This window comes from Danio rerio, chromosome 12, assembly GCF_049306965.1.
Source record: "Danio rerio strain Tuebingen ecotype United States chromosome 12, GRCz12tu, whole genome shotgun sequence".
Lineage (NCBI taxonomy): Eukaryota > Metazoa > Chordata > Actinopteri > Cypriniformes > Danionidae > Danio > Danio rerio.
This window is the reverse complement of record NC_133187.1, coordinates 29,923,090-29,940,742: the sequence shown is the minus strand read 5'-3', so window position 1 is coordinate 29,940,742 and position 17,653 is coordinate 29,923,090. Positions and strand designations below refer to the sequence as shown.

The following is a 17,653-nucleotide window of genomic DNA, read 5'->3' as shown; positions in this document are numbered from 1 at the left end:
TTATGTAAAAATCACTCTCAGAATTGGTGTCTGGACGTGTGACAATTTTATTATTGGAAATTTATTTCTAAAAGTTTTTTTTTTTCAAAATGAAGAGCTTTGGCATCTTGGTTTAATTTACAAATTTGCAATATTTTCTCAATGTCAATCATAAAAAATGTGAAATGTTTTTGTTATCCTTTGCGAGGTCTTAGAATTCTGTATATTCTGTTTGTTCTAAGCAGGGCTCACAAAATCCAGAGGCCCAGAGGTATTGTTTTTTTAGTTGGCCAACCAAAATCTATCTCCGCCTGCCCGGCAGGCCAGTGGGAGAAAATATATATTTCAATGCCTTTACATTTTCTCACAGAGTGGATAATTATGTACAGTTGAAGTCAGAATTATTAGCTCCCCTGAATTATTAGCCCGCCTGTTTATTTTTTTCCCCCAATTTCTGTTTAACAGAGAGACGATTTTATCAACACATTTCTAAACAAAATAGTTTATTAACTCATTTATAATAACTTATTAATTTTATCTTTGCCATGATGACAATAAATAATATTTTACTAGATATTTTTCAAGACTCTTCTTTACAGCTTAAAGTCACATTTAAAGGCTTAATTAGGTTAAGGCAGGTTAGGGTAATTAGGCAAGTGTATAATGATGGTTTGTTCCCCTTCGGGGGGAACTTCAGCACTATAAGTGGATTTGATTGTAAAATCCACGCATTGGGAGGTTCGGTTCAGAAGCTACTCGTCTGAAAGAGTATTGAACGGGCCAATTAAGAATGAATTGGCAGCGCAAGCCTGCGCAGGTGAGCGGCATAAGCAATCAACTGAGTATATAAGCTCACCTGGCGCCAGCAGACGCTATCCTTTTCGCTTCAGAGACTTTCTGATCGAGTCGATGAGGGTTCCTCCTGCTGTGACCAGCGATTCTGAGCGAACGAGAGCATTCTCCCGGTCCAGAGTGTGTACACGCAGCGGCAGATGGTCGAGCTGGGTTTCTCCCTTGCCTGGCGTTCTTTGGGTCCGGTCCTCCAGAGCGGTGCGTATAAAGTTGCAAACTTCACAGAAAGAGCAACACAGTCGTGCAGCACGTCCTTTTCAGGACGGCGCTCCGACTGTGCGTTTCTGGATGCGGTGGTTTCCTGTCCTCGGATGATGGGCGCGGGCACTGCGTTACATGTCTGGGGGTCCAGCATGTTAATGCGCTGCTCGCGGGCAGTTCATGTCGTCATTGCGATGCCATGACTGTTGCGCAAGATCGCGGTTAGCCTTTGCAAAAGGGCGAACCACCCCAGTTGTCCCCTGCTCTGCAGCGGGCACTCGGGCAGATCTGAGGGTTTCAGCGAGAGATAATCCGTCGCCCACGGGCCCGCGGACCTCCCGCTCCTCTAAGCGCTCCATCCAAGCTTCGGGCGGGGGAAGCGATCCGTCTAACAGATGGTAGCCCTTACGCCCGATGACACCGGAGACCAGATGTCCACCGCGGCATCGGAGGGTGGGCTTTCATTGTCCGATGATGATCCAGACCCGCTCGCCCCCTTCGGGCTGGTGAGCGCTGTCACTATGGATCCTGAAACGGACATGTTAGCCGTGCTTTCCCGGGCTGCTTCGGCCGTGGGTTGGAGATGGTTTATCCCCCAGCTCCGCGGCCGGACCGACTAGAGGGGCGTTCCCCTCTTCCCGGAGGTGCACAGTAGGCTCACGCGGTCTTGTAAAGCACTTTTTTCTGCTCGTGCTGCGTGTTCCTCCACCCTAACCACTCTTGACGGTGAAACAGCCAGGGGGTATGTGGCGATTCCTCAGGTTGAGTGCGCGATGGCGGTAAATCCGCGCGGCGCCTCTTCTTGGCGGGGTCCGCCTCGTCTCCCATCCAAAGCCTGTAAGTTATCTACCTCCCTCGGAGCTAGAGCTTACATAGCTGCGGGCCAGGCTGCTTCCGCCTTGCATGCGATAGCCACCTACCAGCGCTACCAAGCGCAGGCGCTGGCCGAGCTGCACGAGGGTGGGTCCAACCCAGGCTTACGAGCTTCGCACCGCCGCCGACTTAGCTCTTCGGACTACTGAGTTCGCTGCGTGTGCGTTGGGGAGGACGATGTCCACATTAGTGGTCCAGGAGCGCCACCCCTGGCTGATATGCGCAAAGTCGACAAAGTCCGCTTTCTTGACTTCCCCATATCCCCAGCCAGGTTCGGCGACACTGTCTGTGAATTCACCCAGGAATTCAAGGCGGTGAGAGAGCAGTTGGTGGGTGATGTCTTATCGGCGGTCCGTAGCCCGCTCCGCCCGCCGTGCCATTCATACCTGCTCCTCGCCGAAGGCGCCCGCCTACGAGAGCTGCTCCGCCCCCGCACATGCCTCCGGCGAAGCGAGCGCGTCGGGCACCTCGGAAGCAGGCAGCCCCCCTGCCCAGAACGCCGCTAAGTCCGGCAACGGACCGCGAAGCGCCCCTGGGACAGGCCATCTGGAGAAGAGGGAACTTGCTCTTTCCCCGCTGGAGGGCGGGGCCCCATTTCCAACGGCACTTTTTACTGCCATGAAAACATTATGAAAGGGCACTTTTCACTTCCCCAGATGTGACAGCCCAAAATCTGCCAGTCTGGGACGCTATGCTTTCTAGCTTGCAGATTCGGTGCGTTTCGCCAGTGGCTCACGAGCGCTGGGAGGACGGTCTCCTTTCTCCCACCCCTCGAGCCTCCCCTCCGGAGCTTGGGTTTGGAGTGAGAGCAAATATCTCACCTCCAGCTTTTCCGTGGGACCCGCGAGCTTCCCGGATCAGCACACCCACTCCGCGCTGCCCCACTGCTGGTACGTCAGCGATTGTAGCGATGAGTCCATTAGCGAGAGCTCTGCCTGCCTGGTTAGCGCGGGCCAGCTCTTCGCGGTGGCTCATACGCACAATCAGACTCGGCTATGCGATTCAGTTCGCGAAACGGCCCCCCAAGTCACGGGTGTGTATTCACCAGGGTCAGCCCCCTGTCCGCCCCTGTCTTGCGAGAGGAGATTGCTGTCCTCCTGGCGAAGGATGCAATCGAGCCGCTCCCTCCAGCCGAGATGGAGAGCGGGTTTTACAGCCCACACTTCATCGTGCCCAAAAAGAGCGGTGGGTCACGGCCAATCCTAGATCTGCGCGTTTTGAACCGCTGCCTGCACAAGCTGCCGTTCAGAATGCTCACGCAGAAGCGCATCCTCCGGTGCGTTCGTCCTCTGGGTTGGTCTGCAGCATTAGACCTGATGGACGCGTATTTCCATGTCTCCACTCTTCCTCGCCACCGACAGTTTCTGCGGTTTGCGTTTGAAGGTCGAGCTTGGCAATACAAAGCCCTCCCCTTCGGGCTCTCTTTGTCTCCGCGGGTCCTCACCAAGCCCGCGGAGGGTGCCTCAGCGCCCCTTCGGCTCGCGGGCATCTGCATACTCGATTTCTTTACGACTGGCTGATTTTTGCCCTCTCTCGGAGCAGTTGATTATGCACAGAGACAAAGTGCTCTGGCACTTCCACCTGTGGGGGTTTCAGGTCAACCGAGAAAAGAGCAAACTCGCCCCCGTGCAGAGGATCTCTTCTCTCGGGCTGGAGCTGGACTCGGTCACCATGGCAGCGCGCCTCTCCGGAGAGCGCGCTCAGCTGATGCTGTACTGTCTGAGAGAGCTCGACAGTAAAACAGTGGTCCCACTGAAACTATTTCAGAGGCTCCTGGGGCATATGGCATCCGCAGCCGCTTCATGCCGCTCGGATTATTCTATATGAGACGACTTCAGCACTGGCTGATCACGATCGAGTCCCCAGACGCGCATGGCACGCGCACGCACACCGAGTCTCTGTTACTGCGCTGTGTCGCCGCGCCCTCAGCCCTTGGAGCGACCCCTCGTTCCTACAGGCCTGGGTGTCTCTAGAACAGGCGTCCAGTCTTGTTGTCGTTTCAGCAGACGCTTCCAACACGGGCTGGGGGGCTGTGCGTTGCGGGTATGCGGCTGCGGACCTGTGGAAAGGTACCCAGTTGCATTGGCATATCGCCTGGAGCTGTTGGCAGTGTTCCTCGCTCTCCACCGTTTTTTTCCGGTGCTGGAGCGGCAACACGTGCTGGTCAGGACGGACAGTACGGCGGCGGTGGCGTATATTAGCCGTATAGGGGGTATGCGCTCTCGCCGCATGTCTCAGCTCGCCCGCCGTCTGCTTCTCTGGAGTCATCCGCGGCTGAAATCGCTGCACGCCATTCATATTCAGGCAAGCTCAACCGTGCAGCCGATGCGCTCTCACGGCAGCCTTGCGTCCTGGAGAATGGAGACTCCACCCCGAGTCTGTTCAGCTGATATGGGCGCGATTCGGGGAAGCCCAGATCGATCTGTTGCTTCCCCCGAGATCGCTCATTGCCAGTTGTTCTTTCCCTGACCGAGTGCTCTCGGCACGGATGCACTGGCTTACAGCTGGCCTCGGGGCACGCGCAAATACGCGTTTCCCCCAGTGAGCCTGCTCGCGCAGTTACTGTGCAAGGTCAGGGAGGACGAGGAACAGGTTGCTGGTTGCGCCCCTCTGGCTCAACCGGACCTGGATGTCAGAGCTCTCCCTCGCGATAGCCCTCCCCTGGCAGTCCCTTCGAGAGAGCACCTACTCTCTCAGGGACAGGGCACCACCTGGCACCCTCGCCGATCTTTGAAGAGATTTTTAGACGCGAGGAAGACTTAGATAACCTCCGATTGCGGTGGCTAATACCGTCACTCGGGCTAGAGCCCCCTCCCCGTGCGCGCCTATGCCCTGACGTGGAGTCTATTCACTGAATGGTGTGTCTCTCGCTGAGAAGACCCCCGTAATTTGCCAGATCAGCGTTGTGCTTTCTTTACGCCGAGAGAAGTTGGAGAGCAGGCTGTCGCCCTCCACACTCAAGGTTACGTGGCTGCCATCTCCGCTCTCATAACGCGGTGGCTGGCAGCACCGTGGGAACGCATAACCTCATCATCCAGTTCCTCAGGGGCGTTAAGCGAATTAATTCACCCCGCCCCCTCTCATGCCCTCTTAGGATCTCGCCCTCGCTACACAAGCCGCGTCAGATCCCTTCGATCCTCGACTCAGTATCTTTCTGTCCCTGAAGACAGCTCTGCTGGTCGCGTTGATATCGATTAGAGGGTCGGGGACCCGGAGGCATTTTTCGGTCAGTGACTCGTGCCTGTAATTGGGCTGGCTCCTCTCACGTCCTGAGACCCCGCCCGCGATATGTGCCCAAGGTTTCTACCACTCCGTTTTAATACGAGGTAGTGAGCCTGCAAGCGCTGCCCTCGGAGGAGGCAGACCCAGCCCTTCTTTATTGTCCAGTTCGCGTTTTGCGTATTATCCGGACCGCACTCAGAGTTTAGATCATCTGAGCAGCTCTTCGTCTGTTATAGCGGTCGGCAGCAGGGAAGTGCCGTACCGAAATAAGTTCCCACTAGATTGTGGATGCCTTTCTTTCACTATCAGAGCCGAGATGAGCCGCGTCCCCCGAGAGCGCGTGCGCACTCCACTCGGAGCTTCGCATCCTCTCGAGCGCGCGCACGCGGCGCCCCTCTAACAGACATCTGTAGAGCTGCGGGCTGGGTGACACCCAACACATTTGCAAGGTTTTACAATCTGCGAGTGGAGCCGGTTTCCTCAAGGGTATTAGGTAACCCTTGGTGATTGAGGAAACAATTCGGTAGGGTGTTGAAACACGCTTGCTGCGCCATTTTCCCTAACACGGAGATACGTGCAATGTATATACTGTAAATTTTCTAAATTTTCTTTTTTTCTTAAACTCTACTATTTTTTATATATATATTTTATATTAATGTTAAGCACCTTGGGTCTGAGAGTAACGCAATTTCGATTCTCTGTATGTCTTGTACATGTGGCTGAATTGACAATAAAGCTGACTTTGACTTGACTTTGACTTTTTATTTGTCAGTAAAGTTCCCCGTCAGGTGAGCCCTGCAGATTCCTCCGTGGCCCCCAGCACTGACTCAGCGGAGGAGTCACTTGCTGGCCCACTACGTTGTAGGTCTGCCCGCTGGTCAGCCCGCGTTTTGGGTAAAGGTGCCTGCTATGCGTGATCCCCACTAGGCGATCCCATATGCTTATTCCGCCACGGTTAAGTCCCCCCCCTGGGCGGACCCGTGTCTTCCCTCCCTGCTAACCACTCTTTTGCTATGCGTACTCCCCCTTTTTAGGGCTAGTCCATATGTAAATTCTGCCATCTATCCCCCCTTGGGTAACGGATGGCCTCCGCAGCGTCCTCCCTATCGGGATGGCACGCTTCCCAACGTACTGTCGTATTTTCCTAGAATTATCTAGATGCTCACGACTTCCCAAAAAATATATATAAATCCGTAAAACTTCTGTTGAAGTAGGATAAATTAGGGCCAGGGACACGTTGGAGGACCGCGCCCCCCATGATGTGACATCTCCTCATCTGGGGTGTTGGTAAGGTGCAGTCATTATGGCGCTTTCAATGGGCTCCCAATGCGTGGATTTTACAATCAAATCCACTTATAGTGCTGAAGTTCCCCCCGAAGGGGAACGTTCGAGGTTACTAAAGTAACCCTTCGTTCCCCGAGGAGGGGAACGGAAGCACTATACTCCGTCGCCATAATGACTGTCCCTTAGCTGTTGAAAGTCTCTTCAGCTTAAAAAGGATAGCGTCTGCTGGCGCCAGGTGAGCTTATATACTCAGTTGATTGCTTATGCCGCTCACCTGCGCAGGCTTGCGCTGCCAATTCATTCTTAATTGGCCCGTTCAATACTCTTTCAGACGAGTAGCTTCTGAACCGAACCTCCCAATGCGTGGATTTTACAATCAAATCCACTTATAGTGCTTCCGTTCCCCTCCTCGGGGAACGAAGGGTTACTTTAGTAACCTCGAACGTTCTGTAGACTATCGAAAAAAAAATAGCTTAAAGGGCTAATAATTTTGACCTTAAAATTGCTTTTAAAAAATTAAAAACTGCTTTTATTCTAGCCAAAATGAAACAAATAAGACTTTCTCCAGAAGAAAAAGTATTATCAGACATACTATGAAAATGTCCTTGCTCGGTTAAACATCATTTGGGAATAATTTGGGAGAAAAGTCAGAATATTTTCAACCACCTACCAATTAATGTATCTATTAAATATATAGAACTACTCTGTAACATATTGGAACATTTTTTATGGCTGCAAACAATAACCTGAAACAATATTCACTTGACATAATTTTTTATTCACTTTACATAATTTTTTTGCAATATTTTTGAGATTTTGCTAAATTTTAAGTATTTTCAATTGAACGATTTGTGAAGTGTAATGAAAACACTCCTTTCATTTATTTTTTTTCTATCATTTTTTTTTATTCTTTTATTTTTCTTTCAGTTTTTTTTTTTTTTTTTGTGTACTTGATGTTAAGTGTTGGTGTTTATTGTGTTATTTATGTCATTCTTGTTTTATGTGAAGACCACTATGTCAGAATGAATTGCCCCAAGGGGATTAATAAAGCTTTAATTTAAACTATAGAACAAGTGTGATTGATTTCATTTTATTTTACATTCTTACATTTATGAAGGAAAGGCTTAATGATGAATGTGACACCACTCTATTATGGATGTGACAGATGTGAAATTGCCACTTGTATGACTTTAATAAAGCTAATATAGTTGTTTGAAAACATTGACAGCGACATTTTTAGTATTTTTACAGTACTGTAAAAAACAACCTAGGGCTGCGCAATTAATTGACAAGTAATCGAAATCGACATTCAAAACTACAATCAATCTCATTTTTCCAGGTCAATTTAAAAAAAAAATTGCTTTCCCTACTGTGTGTGGTTTATACTTCTGCGTCAAACACACGCGTATGGTCAGGCGTAGCCTTTGCGTGGTCACATACCCTACTATACTACAGGTAACCTATACCTTTTTCATTTAATATGAAAAAAAAAAAAACATTGAAAATTATTTATTTTGTGTCCCAAAGAGCAAGTTGTTTATTTTCTTATTTCTTATTACTTTTTTTCTTATTAAAAAAATGACTATTGGATTTAGACCTTTTAGACTGTTAGTTTTAATAGGTAATTTAATTTCATTTGTTCAATGTTGATGTCCAATAAATAATCTTAGATAGTAGATGTGTGTGTGTTTCCTTTAGTTATTTTAAAATCAAGCAATGAACCTATCATTTAACAATCTCTCAGCTGTAATGTGAGCATATTTACTGTACGAAACCTGTCAGTAAACTGAGGGCAAAAAAATATAAATGAATAAATAAATAAATAAATAAATAAATAAATAAATAAATGATCATAATTGAGTTAAAATGTTCAGTTAATAGAGATTTTGATTTTGGCCAAATTGCCTAGACCTAATACAAGACTACACAAAAAAAAAAAAAAAAAATTTGAAAGGGTCTTTCTAGTTTGGCTCTTTTTTTTTTTTTTGATGGCAAGCTTGATTTTTGTATGAAATTGCTCTTATGCTTCTTGTTGTGTATTTAAGCTTGAAAATAAAAATACATTAAAAAAATCTTACTGTTTATTGTCAGTCTTGGTGATTAAAAATGAAACATCATTAGCATCTCTGATAATGTCTTTCTGATGTGCACATGCCACCAACAGTGCAAAGTTTTTTCTGCTTTTCATCCACATAAACACGACAGAGAAATGAGAACAGGCTGGATCTGAATCTCACTCATCTGAGAAATGCCGTGTATAAATTATTTATGGATCTGTGGGCATAGTTCTGAGACAATGAATATGAATTGAATTGCGAGGTGACAGAAACCATCAGCCTCCTCCCTTCAGAAGCTGCGCCCAGAGCCTGCAGACAGCAGAAGCCAACCCCAAACCACACTCCTGTGTTCTTTCAAGAGGAGAACACTTCACTTTTAATATACCGAAGATAAAATCATCAACACAGATAGATGTGCAGACAGACAGGTCGAGGATGCAAACAGGAACATCTAAAAATATGGAGAGCCAATGGGGAAGATGTTGAGATATGGACTTTAGATGTGTTGGAGGAATAACATGGACATGTACAGTAGCTGAAGAAACCCAGACAGAAGAGGAGCAGATTGACAGGCAGTAATACTACTCTACTGGACTGGACCATACAAACACCAGGCTAGTGGGAGACGCACAGAGAAAAAGAAAGTAAGAGAGAGGAGCAGATGGTTAGAACCCCCCAAAGTTCCAAACACACTCGCCACTCAGCTCTGCAGAATGTCTTTTACTCATTGTATGGCAAATATGCCAAATGTCTATCAATTCATCAAGTGTCCGAAAATACAGTAGATAACTGGAATGATTTTGGTATAATTTAGTCATATAGTCTTGTTTTTAAAGTGATAGTAAACCCAAAAATTAACATACTACCTATTTACTTACCCTAAAGTGGATCCTATGTGTTTATTTCTTCTGTTAAAAACAAAAGAAGATATTTTGATGAAAGCTAAAAACCTATAACCATTGACTTCTGTTGTAGGTAAAACAACTACTACCGAAGTCAGTAGTTACAGGTTTCCAGCTTTCTTCAAAATGTAGCCTTTGTGTTTAACAGAAAAAAACAAAAAAAAAAGTAATAATATAATTTCTTTCAATTAATTTATCCTTTTATGGACACTCAAAGCGCTTTTCACATTGGCTGGAATCTCCTCATCCAACACCAGTGTGGAGCATCCACCTGGATGATGCAACAGCAGCTGTATTGCACCAGGCCGCACACCACACATCAGCTGGTTGGTGGAGAGGACAAAGAGCGATGAAGCCAATTATAATATGAGGATGGTTAGGAGGCCATGATTGACAGAAACCAGTGGGCAAAATTCTTAGGATGCTGGGGTTAAACCCCTACTCTTTTTTTTGAAGGACATCCTGGGATTTTTAATGACCGCAGAGAGCCAGGACCTTGGTTTAACGTCTCATCTGAAAGACGGATTGGAAGGGATTAGAACAAGTGAAGGCAGACTAAATAATGGCAGCATTTTCATTTTGGAGAAGTAAAAGAAGTCAGAGGGAAGCTTGAAGCTAGCTTGTCATTTCATAATTGAATGTACTTAATTTACAGTTGGGGTGCCCTTCTAAAGTTTTAAATAGTTTATTCTGGTTGTTCAATTGTGGCATTTAGAGGTCCAATATTTTGTCCAATAAATTCATTACATTCATTCATTCATTTATTCAATCAATCAATACATTAATTGAATTAGGATGTTACATTTATGATGTTATAATTTTAGGATTAGGATTTAGATAATTAGGATTGCATCTTTATGTAGTATAGCTTGATTTATATTACATGCAACAATTTAATGGATATTCTGAAAGTATGTTTATGTTTCATTTCTAAAAAAAATTATGCATTTATGTTTGTTTAAAATGTTGTCTAATAATTTTAATCAAAGCCATTATTAAAAATACACTCGCTCACTTTTTTTTTTTTTTAAATAGGAAGTTGGAAAATTAATCTGTTTTCAAAAATTCCTTAAAATGTATAAAAAATATTGTATTTAAAAAAAAATTCACTATTTTAACCATTGCATTCATCAAATAATCAAAAAATGCATCACTTTTTCACCAAAAGTAAAATATTAATTAATTTGAAAACAATAAAAATAATTTTAGATGCTGATTTGGTGAAATAAATTACATATATATTCAAGAATTTGACAGAAATGTATTGTGTAGAAAATATGTGGCAGTATTACTATTTTTATTTAGCATATACTAAAGTTTGTACTGATATTCTAATGGCCAAATAGTGTAGCAGGGTGAAGAGGGCGAATATCTTTGGAAGCAGTGTAAGGCTGAGAGGCAGGAGTGGATAATGAACGTTGCTCTACTGTTAAATACATTGCACTCCTGACTGGTTAGTAAGAGGGGGTTAAAATCATCTGGGACAGAGTCATCCGTCAGAGCTAAGGACCAGGATTTCTCCGATGCCAGAGATAGAGCCTCCATCTCGGCTAGAGGAATCTAAAGAAGAAGAGATGAGCCAAGAGTGAGAAGGGCAACCAGCACATGCATAGTTAGAAGACACGCACAGACTATCACACAGGTTAGTGCCAGTAAGTTAATACAAAAATTCGGTGAATCAGTGCATGGAAACCAGGGCCACTTGGATTTAAATTGAGAAGGTGTTTTATATTCACCTCCTGAGTCAAACAGAACTAGGATTGCAATTCAAATCTCGATGCATAGCAGAATTTTAACTTCTTTTTTAAGTAGCGACGTTGAGCTTGTAAAGACATTTTTTTTTTTACATAGGCTTGACAACACCTTGCTTGACCGTATTGAAAGTAAATCACTAGACAGAAATGGATACCTGTACTTAAAACAAATAATACATTTTGAACCAATGGTTTAGTGTGTTTTGCAGTCATGTTATTTTAGTAAAAATTAACACTTGAAATTATAAATATTTAGAAATTGCAATGATTTGTCGTTACTCTTGTTATCGTCTCTGTATACCTGCGTAATACTGATTGTCACCCATGTGGTAAACATCTATATATTTTAAACGATTTCTGATCAGTTTTAGAAATTTGCTGTGATTTTTAATAAGATGTTTGTGAAACTTAAAAACAGAGCTATTTAAATGTTTCTTAGTAGCCTTGGGTGTGTTTTGCAAAAACCATTGTTAGGAAGTTTCGTCGTTACAAACATAGTTCACATTCACATAGCTGACATTTCCCAAATCCGTCGTTTCAAAGAACATTCACAAACTGCATCACAAACTTGTGCACTTGCAACTACACCTTTGGAACTGTAGTTAGAAACAGTTCCTGACTGTGTTCTAGTTCTAGTTATCCTTACTATGCCCTATTCCTTTAGAACATTCTAATATTTACGGAATTATTAAAAAAGCATTAAATTAATCTCTTAGGTGTAATTTGCTTTCAAAGTATTTTTGTAGTTCAGTTTTAGCGATCTTCATGTTTACAATTGCGCTCCCTTCACAGTGCACTTTGAAAAACGTTGATGTCAATTTAAATTTATGTTACGTCTCCAAAGCTAGCGTATTATTTACAGTCATTGCTCTAAAGCTTGTGAAAACAAAAAAAACTAGGTTACTTTATTGCTTTTACATGGGCCTGTTGGTTAGAACATTTCTGCAGTGGTATACAAGTGTCAAATTGTAAAAGTAGACTTAAAAAAAACAATATTCGACTTGATAATAATAATATCAATAAAAATAATATTCAATCATTAATTTTCTTTTCGGCTTAGCCCCTTTATTAATCTGGGGTCACCACAGCGGAATGAACCACCAACCTATCCAACATGTGTTTACGCAGCAACCCATCAATGGGAAACATCCACACACACTCATTTACACACATACACTACGAACAATTTAGCCTATACCCATTCACCTGTACCACATGTCTTTGGACTTGTGGGGGAAACCGGAGCACCCAGAAGAAACCCGCGCAAACATGGCGAGAACATGCAAACACCCCACAGAAATGTCAACTGACCCAGCTGGGGCGTGAACCAGCGACCTTCTTGCTGTCTACTGCACCACCGCATCACCCAATAATAATAATATTAATCATCATCACCAACATCATTATTATTAATATTATTATTAAAGTCTTTTTTTTCATTTACTAATAACTAATAAATATTAAAATTAATTTCGTATTAAATAGCCTCATTTTTTATTTAACATATGATTTATATATGATATTAGAATGTGTTTTAGCTTTTGTAAGTGGTTTTAATTTTAAAATAGAATATGTAATGTTCTCAATAATATCTGTACAGGAAACACAGGCCCTTTATGTGCTGTTTACATATATTTCAATTAATAAAGAAAGCGAGTGCATGTTTTTACCAAACCTGATATTTATTTATTTTTTATGCGTGTGCATGCAAAACAATATAATTTGCACAACGAAATTATGGGCTTTTCCACAAAGTAGTTACTCCACCCTGTTTACACCATCATTAAGGCCATTTTACGTTATAACTAACATGGTTCAAATGAGAAATGGGAAACACTTGCCGCTACATCATTCTTTTCCAAAATGATGCATCGTACTATGATAGTTCAGCTGTGAGTTACATTGTTGTTTGCAAAACGCACCACTGTTTAAACAAACCCTTCAATAAACAAACAAAAAGAGCCTTAAAATGTATTAAAAATGATAGATAGATAGATAGATAGATAGATAGATAGATAGATAGATAGATAGATAGATAGATAGATAGATAGATAGATAGATAGATAGATAGATAGATAGATAGATAGATAGATAGATAGATAGATAGATAGATAGACACTTTTTCTTAGCTTTAAAGGAAACACCCTTTCAGTCAGCTGACATAATGCACATACCAGTAGCCATGACAGATATGGACAGATAATGTTTAATTGGTTGTCAGATATAAAAGATCAGTTCAGATAAGAGAAATAATGTGGAAAAAAGTTTTGCAGGCAAAATCCTGCATGCTGCAGCATATAATTGACCCTGAGACTTTGGACTGGTACATTTTGCAAAGTCACCAAAATAAAAGAGCCAGCTATTTCCATAAAGACATTACAGAATCTGCAATTACATAAAAAAAAGCTTTTAGACGCCTCAAATTTTGCGATGCTAATGCAATTTTATGAAATATTTCTCTGTGAAACAGAGCAAAAGAGATTTTCTTGCATAATTCAACAGCTGGTCCAGCTCTTTATCGATCCACATATTCTCTTTTCGACTCCAGCCTGATGAGTCTATCACTTTTTGGGGTATTTATGGTCTTGGCAACAAGGCATAAATTTGCAAGACTTCGTCACTTAAATGGGATCAGAAAATAAATAGTAAAGCAGAATCGAAGAGTGTCAAACAACATGTTTTTAACTGGCACACACAGTTCTGTCCCATTATTCAAGTTTAAATGTTTCCAAGAGAAAGAAGGGAAAGAGAAAGACAGAGAGAAGGCAATGCTGGGTGAACAGGGAAGACATTGACCTGTTTCTCAGTGCAGTGTTTGTTGGGAAGGGGGGGCAGAGCGTAGTAGTGGCAGATGGAGCCAGACAGGTTGTCCATGAGGCTGAGCTCTCCTTCCAGCGAGCCCTGGATCACCAGGGAAACTGAGTCAAACATAGGCCTCCGCTAAAAGCGCCAGGTACGGCAGACAGGATGAATGACGGAGAGAGAGAAAGAAAGCAGACAGAGACAGAGGCAGAGGAGATGGGAACGGGTGACGTAAATGACATCACACAGAGAAAAAAAACAGAGGAGAAATGAAGGAAGGAGAGAAGTTTGCAGACTGTAACACAAGCAGCCACAAGGAAGAATCACAAAGGACAGTTCACCTCAAACTTACCTTATTACAAACCTATATCTTTGTTCTTTTATTTGGAAAATTGTGTCAGTGTTCCATATACATCTTTTGGCAATTCACAATGCACCAATAGACTGGTTTCCCTTATTAAACATGATCAATCTGTGTTCACTAGATCATAAAACAACTGTAATCTGTTGTATTTATCATCTGTCAGTCCAAAGTGACATGACTTTTTGAAACAAAATGAGGATGAGTATATTTTAATTTCGAGTTAAACCACAATTGCAGAGTTCATGTGCTGATCAGATGTATTTCTCACAAGTGAAACGTTCAATGCTACCACTGACATCCACGAGGGGGAACTAGAGGTCTATGAACATTTATCCTGATGATCAGTCAAAAATCCACCCAGACTTACTTCAGAAGAGAGCTGGAGGGACAATGTCATTGTCAACTTAAAAAAAAGGCTGGTATTTTCTGGAAATAGCCAGCCTGCATTTTAAAAAATGGCCTGTATCACTACTTTCCCATGGCATCAGTTTAACCTCTGGCCACTGACGAGCAAACAACAGGCACATCTCCATACGTCAAACAAAAACAGTGGACTTCCCCGCTATAAAAACAGCAGTCTACTGTTTTAAAAAGTGCACTTGAGTGCACGTAAGTAATAATGAACTTTGTAAACATTTTACATTTACGTTTATTTTTGTTGACACATTACATTAACCTACATGAAACAAAGTCAACTTTGTGATTTATAAAAAATGTTAATTGGATATAGGATTTTCAGGTTGATTAAGAAAAATAACAAAAGACTCTTGTGAGAAAGGGAGAATTGTTTCACATTGCTTATCCTCGTGTGACTTTCTTCTGTGAAACACAGTACTGGATATTTTGAAAGATGTTTGCAACAGAGTTATGCAGTAGTAGCCTCTCACGGAGATATTTATCCAAATACATTTTGATCTACAGAAAAAAAACCTTCAAAGTGTTGAAGGTTTGGAAACTACAGAAGGGAAAGTAAATGACGACAGTTTTTCCCCGTTTCCCGTTTTGGTTCTCTGCAGCTTATTAGTGTAGAAAATAATTTTTATTATGCTCAAGCAAAAAAATCAAGTGCACAATTACGCGCAGTAAATGGAGGCATTGCATAAATGTCGATGTGGGTAGGACTTCAATGATTAACTAATAATCCAAGCCACACATTAGCAAAGGATCACTCTGGATCCCCTCCACCTAAACCCCTAAAATTGTTTCATCGGCTTTTGTATTAATGCAAATAGGGAGATAATCTGCGACTAACCAAGATTCATGACTTATATGAAGCCCACACGGAATCTGCGCGCGCAGAATTCTGCAGATTTTCCACAGATTTTCTGCAGAATTCCGCAGATTTCTAGCCCAATATTAATTCTGTTTATTTACTTAAGTAAATGTGTAAATCTGAATTTATTCAGTTTTTATTCAGTAATTTATTACTGTTTATTTCATATATTTTTGTTTTAGTTATGATACTCCGCTGGATACTCCCAAAATAATTCCGCAGAAATCCACAGATTTTTACCAAAATTCTCAGCAGAAATAGCAAAAAACATCCGCAGATTCCGTCTGGCCATATGCTTTGTTTGTCATGATCTTTACATTGAATAGTTAAACCATGAAACTACATCAACACTATGCTTCACACAACATTTCTGTCTTTGGTGTATAAAATAAATTGTGAAATTTGTAAAAATATAAATTATTTGAAACATATCAATGGCAGGGATTTTTACCAAAATTCTCAGCAGAATTAGCAAAAAACGTCCACAGATTCCGTCTGGCCCTTCTTATACAGTATGTTTTGTTTGTCATGATCTTCACATTGAATAGTTAAACTATGAAAACTACATCATCACTACGCGTCACACATTTCTGTGTTTTGTTCATAAAATAAATTGTGAAATTTGTATCAATGGCAGGGATGTGCTGTCATGATAAAAAGTGGGAACATGTCTCAACAAAACATTGGTAAACTGTGGGGGGAAACCAGAGTACCCAGAGGAAACCCATGCGAATGCAGGGAGAACATGCAAACTCCACACAGAAACGCCAGCTGAGCCGAGGATCGAACCAGCGACCCCGCGACCTTATTGCTGTAAGGCGAACGTGCTACCCACTGCGCCACTTTTAATAAATAAAGCATTTTAAGTCAAATGTGAGAATAGCTTCTTGAGCTTGCGAATAAGCTGTGATATGCAGCAATGAATGCGTGTGTGTCTTGTTATTATGATGATAAGTATGTACTTCATATCTAATCGTGTTCTGTACAACTTACACAAATTTGTAGGAGTGTGAACCTACACGGATTCGGTTAAGTTACGACTATCATGACATCGATCCGGTTTAATTTGATATCTTGGTGCATCACGGTGCACTGACGATCCTATTCATACACAATTGGATATTTTACTTAGTAACACAATAATTCTTGTATTAAAATGTATAATTTATAAATATATTTATATATTATTTGTAATACAATTTTGTCCTTTAATACAAGCAGTCAGACATGTGTACTGTTCCTTTAATTTGACCTGCTCAAAGAAAACATTTTATTGAATGCATCAAACAAAAATCAAGTACATGCACAGAACAACACAATCATATTGTCCTGCCTGCTTTTAGAGCATCATCAAGCAAGTTTCTAAATGCCTATGATTGATCACGAGCTCAACAGAAAATACCTTGATTGGCTCTAACAGTCAGCGCAGCTCTGGTGCTATTCAGCAAACAGTGACACGGACACTGATGTTAAACGACAGCTGTGATTAGCTGATCTATTAGGTTCCACGCGGTGGAGAAAACTCGCTCTGCAGACATGCTCGTGTCTAGATCCACAATTAACAATATTGTTGTTGTAACAGCTGAGAGGAGATAAAATGTTACCTTACAAACACGGCAACAGGTCAAAGGGGCCACAGAGAGGGAGAAAGTTTAGCTTTCCTTTTTTCCTAGTTGGGTTCTGATGTACTTCCCAGTCAGTAAAACACTGTCCAGCAAACTCATAAGCAGTGTATTGTGCACAGTTATCTGCTTTGTATGTAGTTGGAGTGTTTTAGATACTCACGGTCTCAATTAATTTTGACACCTTTACAAATTTAGCAAATACACTCTTTATAAGCTTACCATTGAAAAACAACTATACCTTCAATCGCTGATTAAGGGTTGTCCACTGATGTATAGTTTGTCAAGTTTACGCATGTTCTTTTTGATGTAATCTATTCGTAAACACTGAAATGTTAAAAAGTAGCAGCTCAGTGCGTCCATGTCCTGACGCTGGCTAGGTTAACCACCTTGGTAAACCAAAAATACATCTGCTTCAGGACAATGGAACTGAAGCTACAATAGTTTAAATATTTAGGTTCTGGCCTA

At 42.3% G+C, this 17,653-nt stretch overlaps 1 protein-coding gene across 1 annotated transcript in view; it reads right to left on the bottom strand.

Annotated features, from left to right (window-relative positions):
• The window catches only part of cacna1g (calcium channel, voltage-dependent, T type, alpha 1G subunit), a 403,764-nt gene that overhangs the window by 6,680 nt on the left and 379,431 nt on the right, over positions 1–17,653 (bottom strand). The window contains exons 36-37 of the mRNA XM_073918537.1: positions 13,921–14,025; positions 10,808–10,930 (exon numbers count right to left, since the gene is read on the bottom strand). Of these exons, the coding sequence (XP_073774638.1) occupies positions 10,808–10,930; positions 13,921–14,025 (228 nt within the window). The remainder of the gene's footprint in view (positions 1–10,807; positions 10,931–13,920; positions 14,026–17,653) is intronic.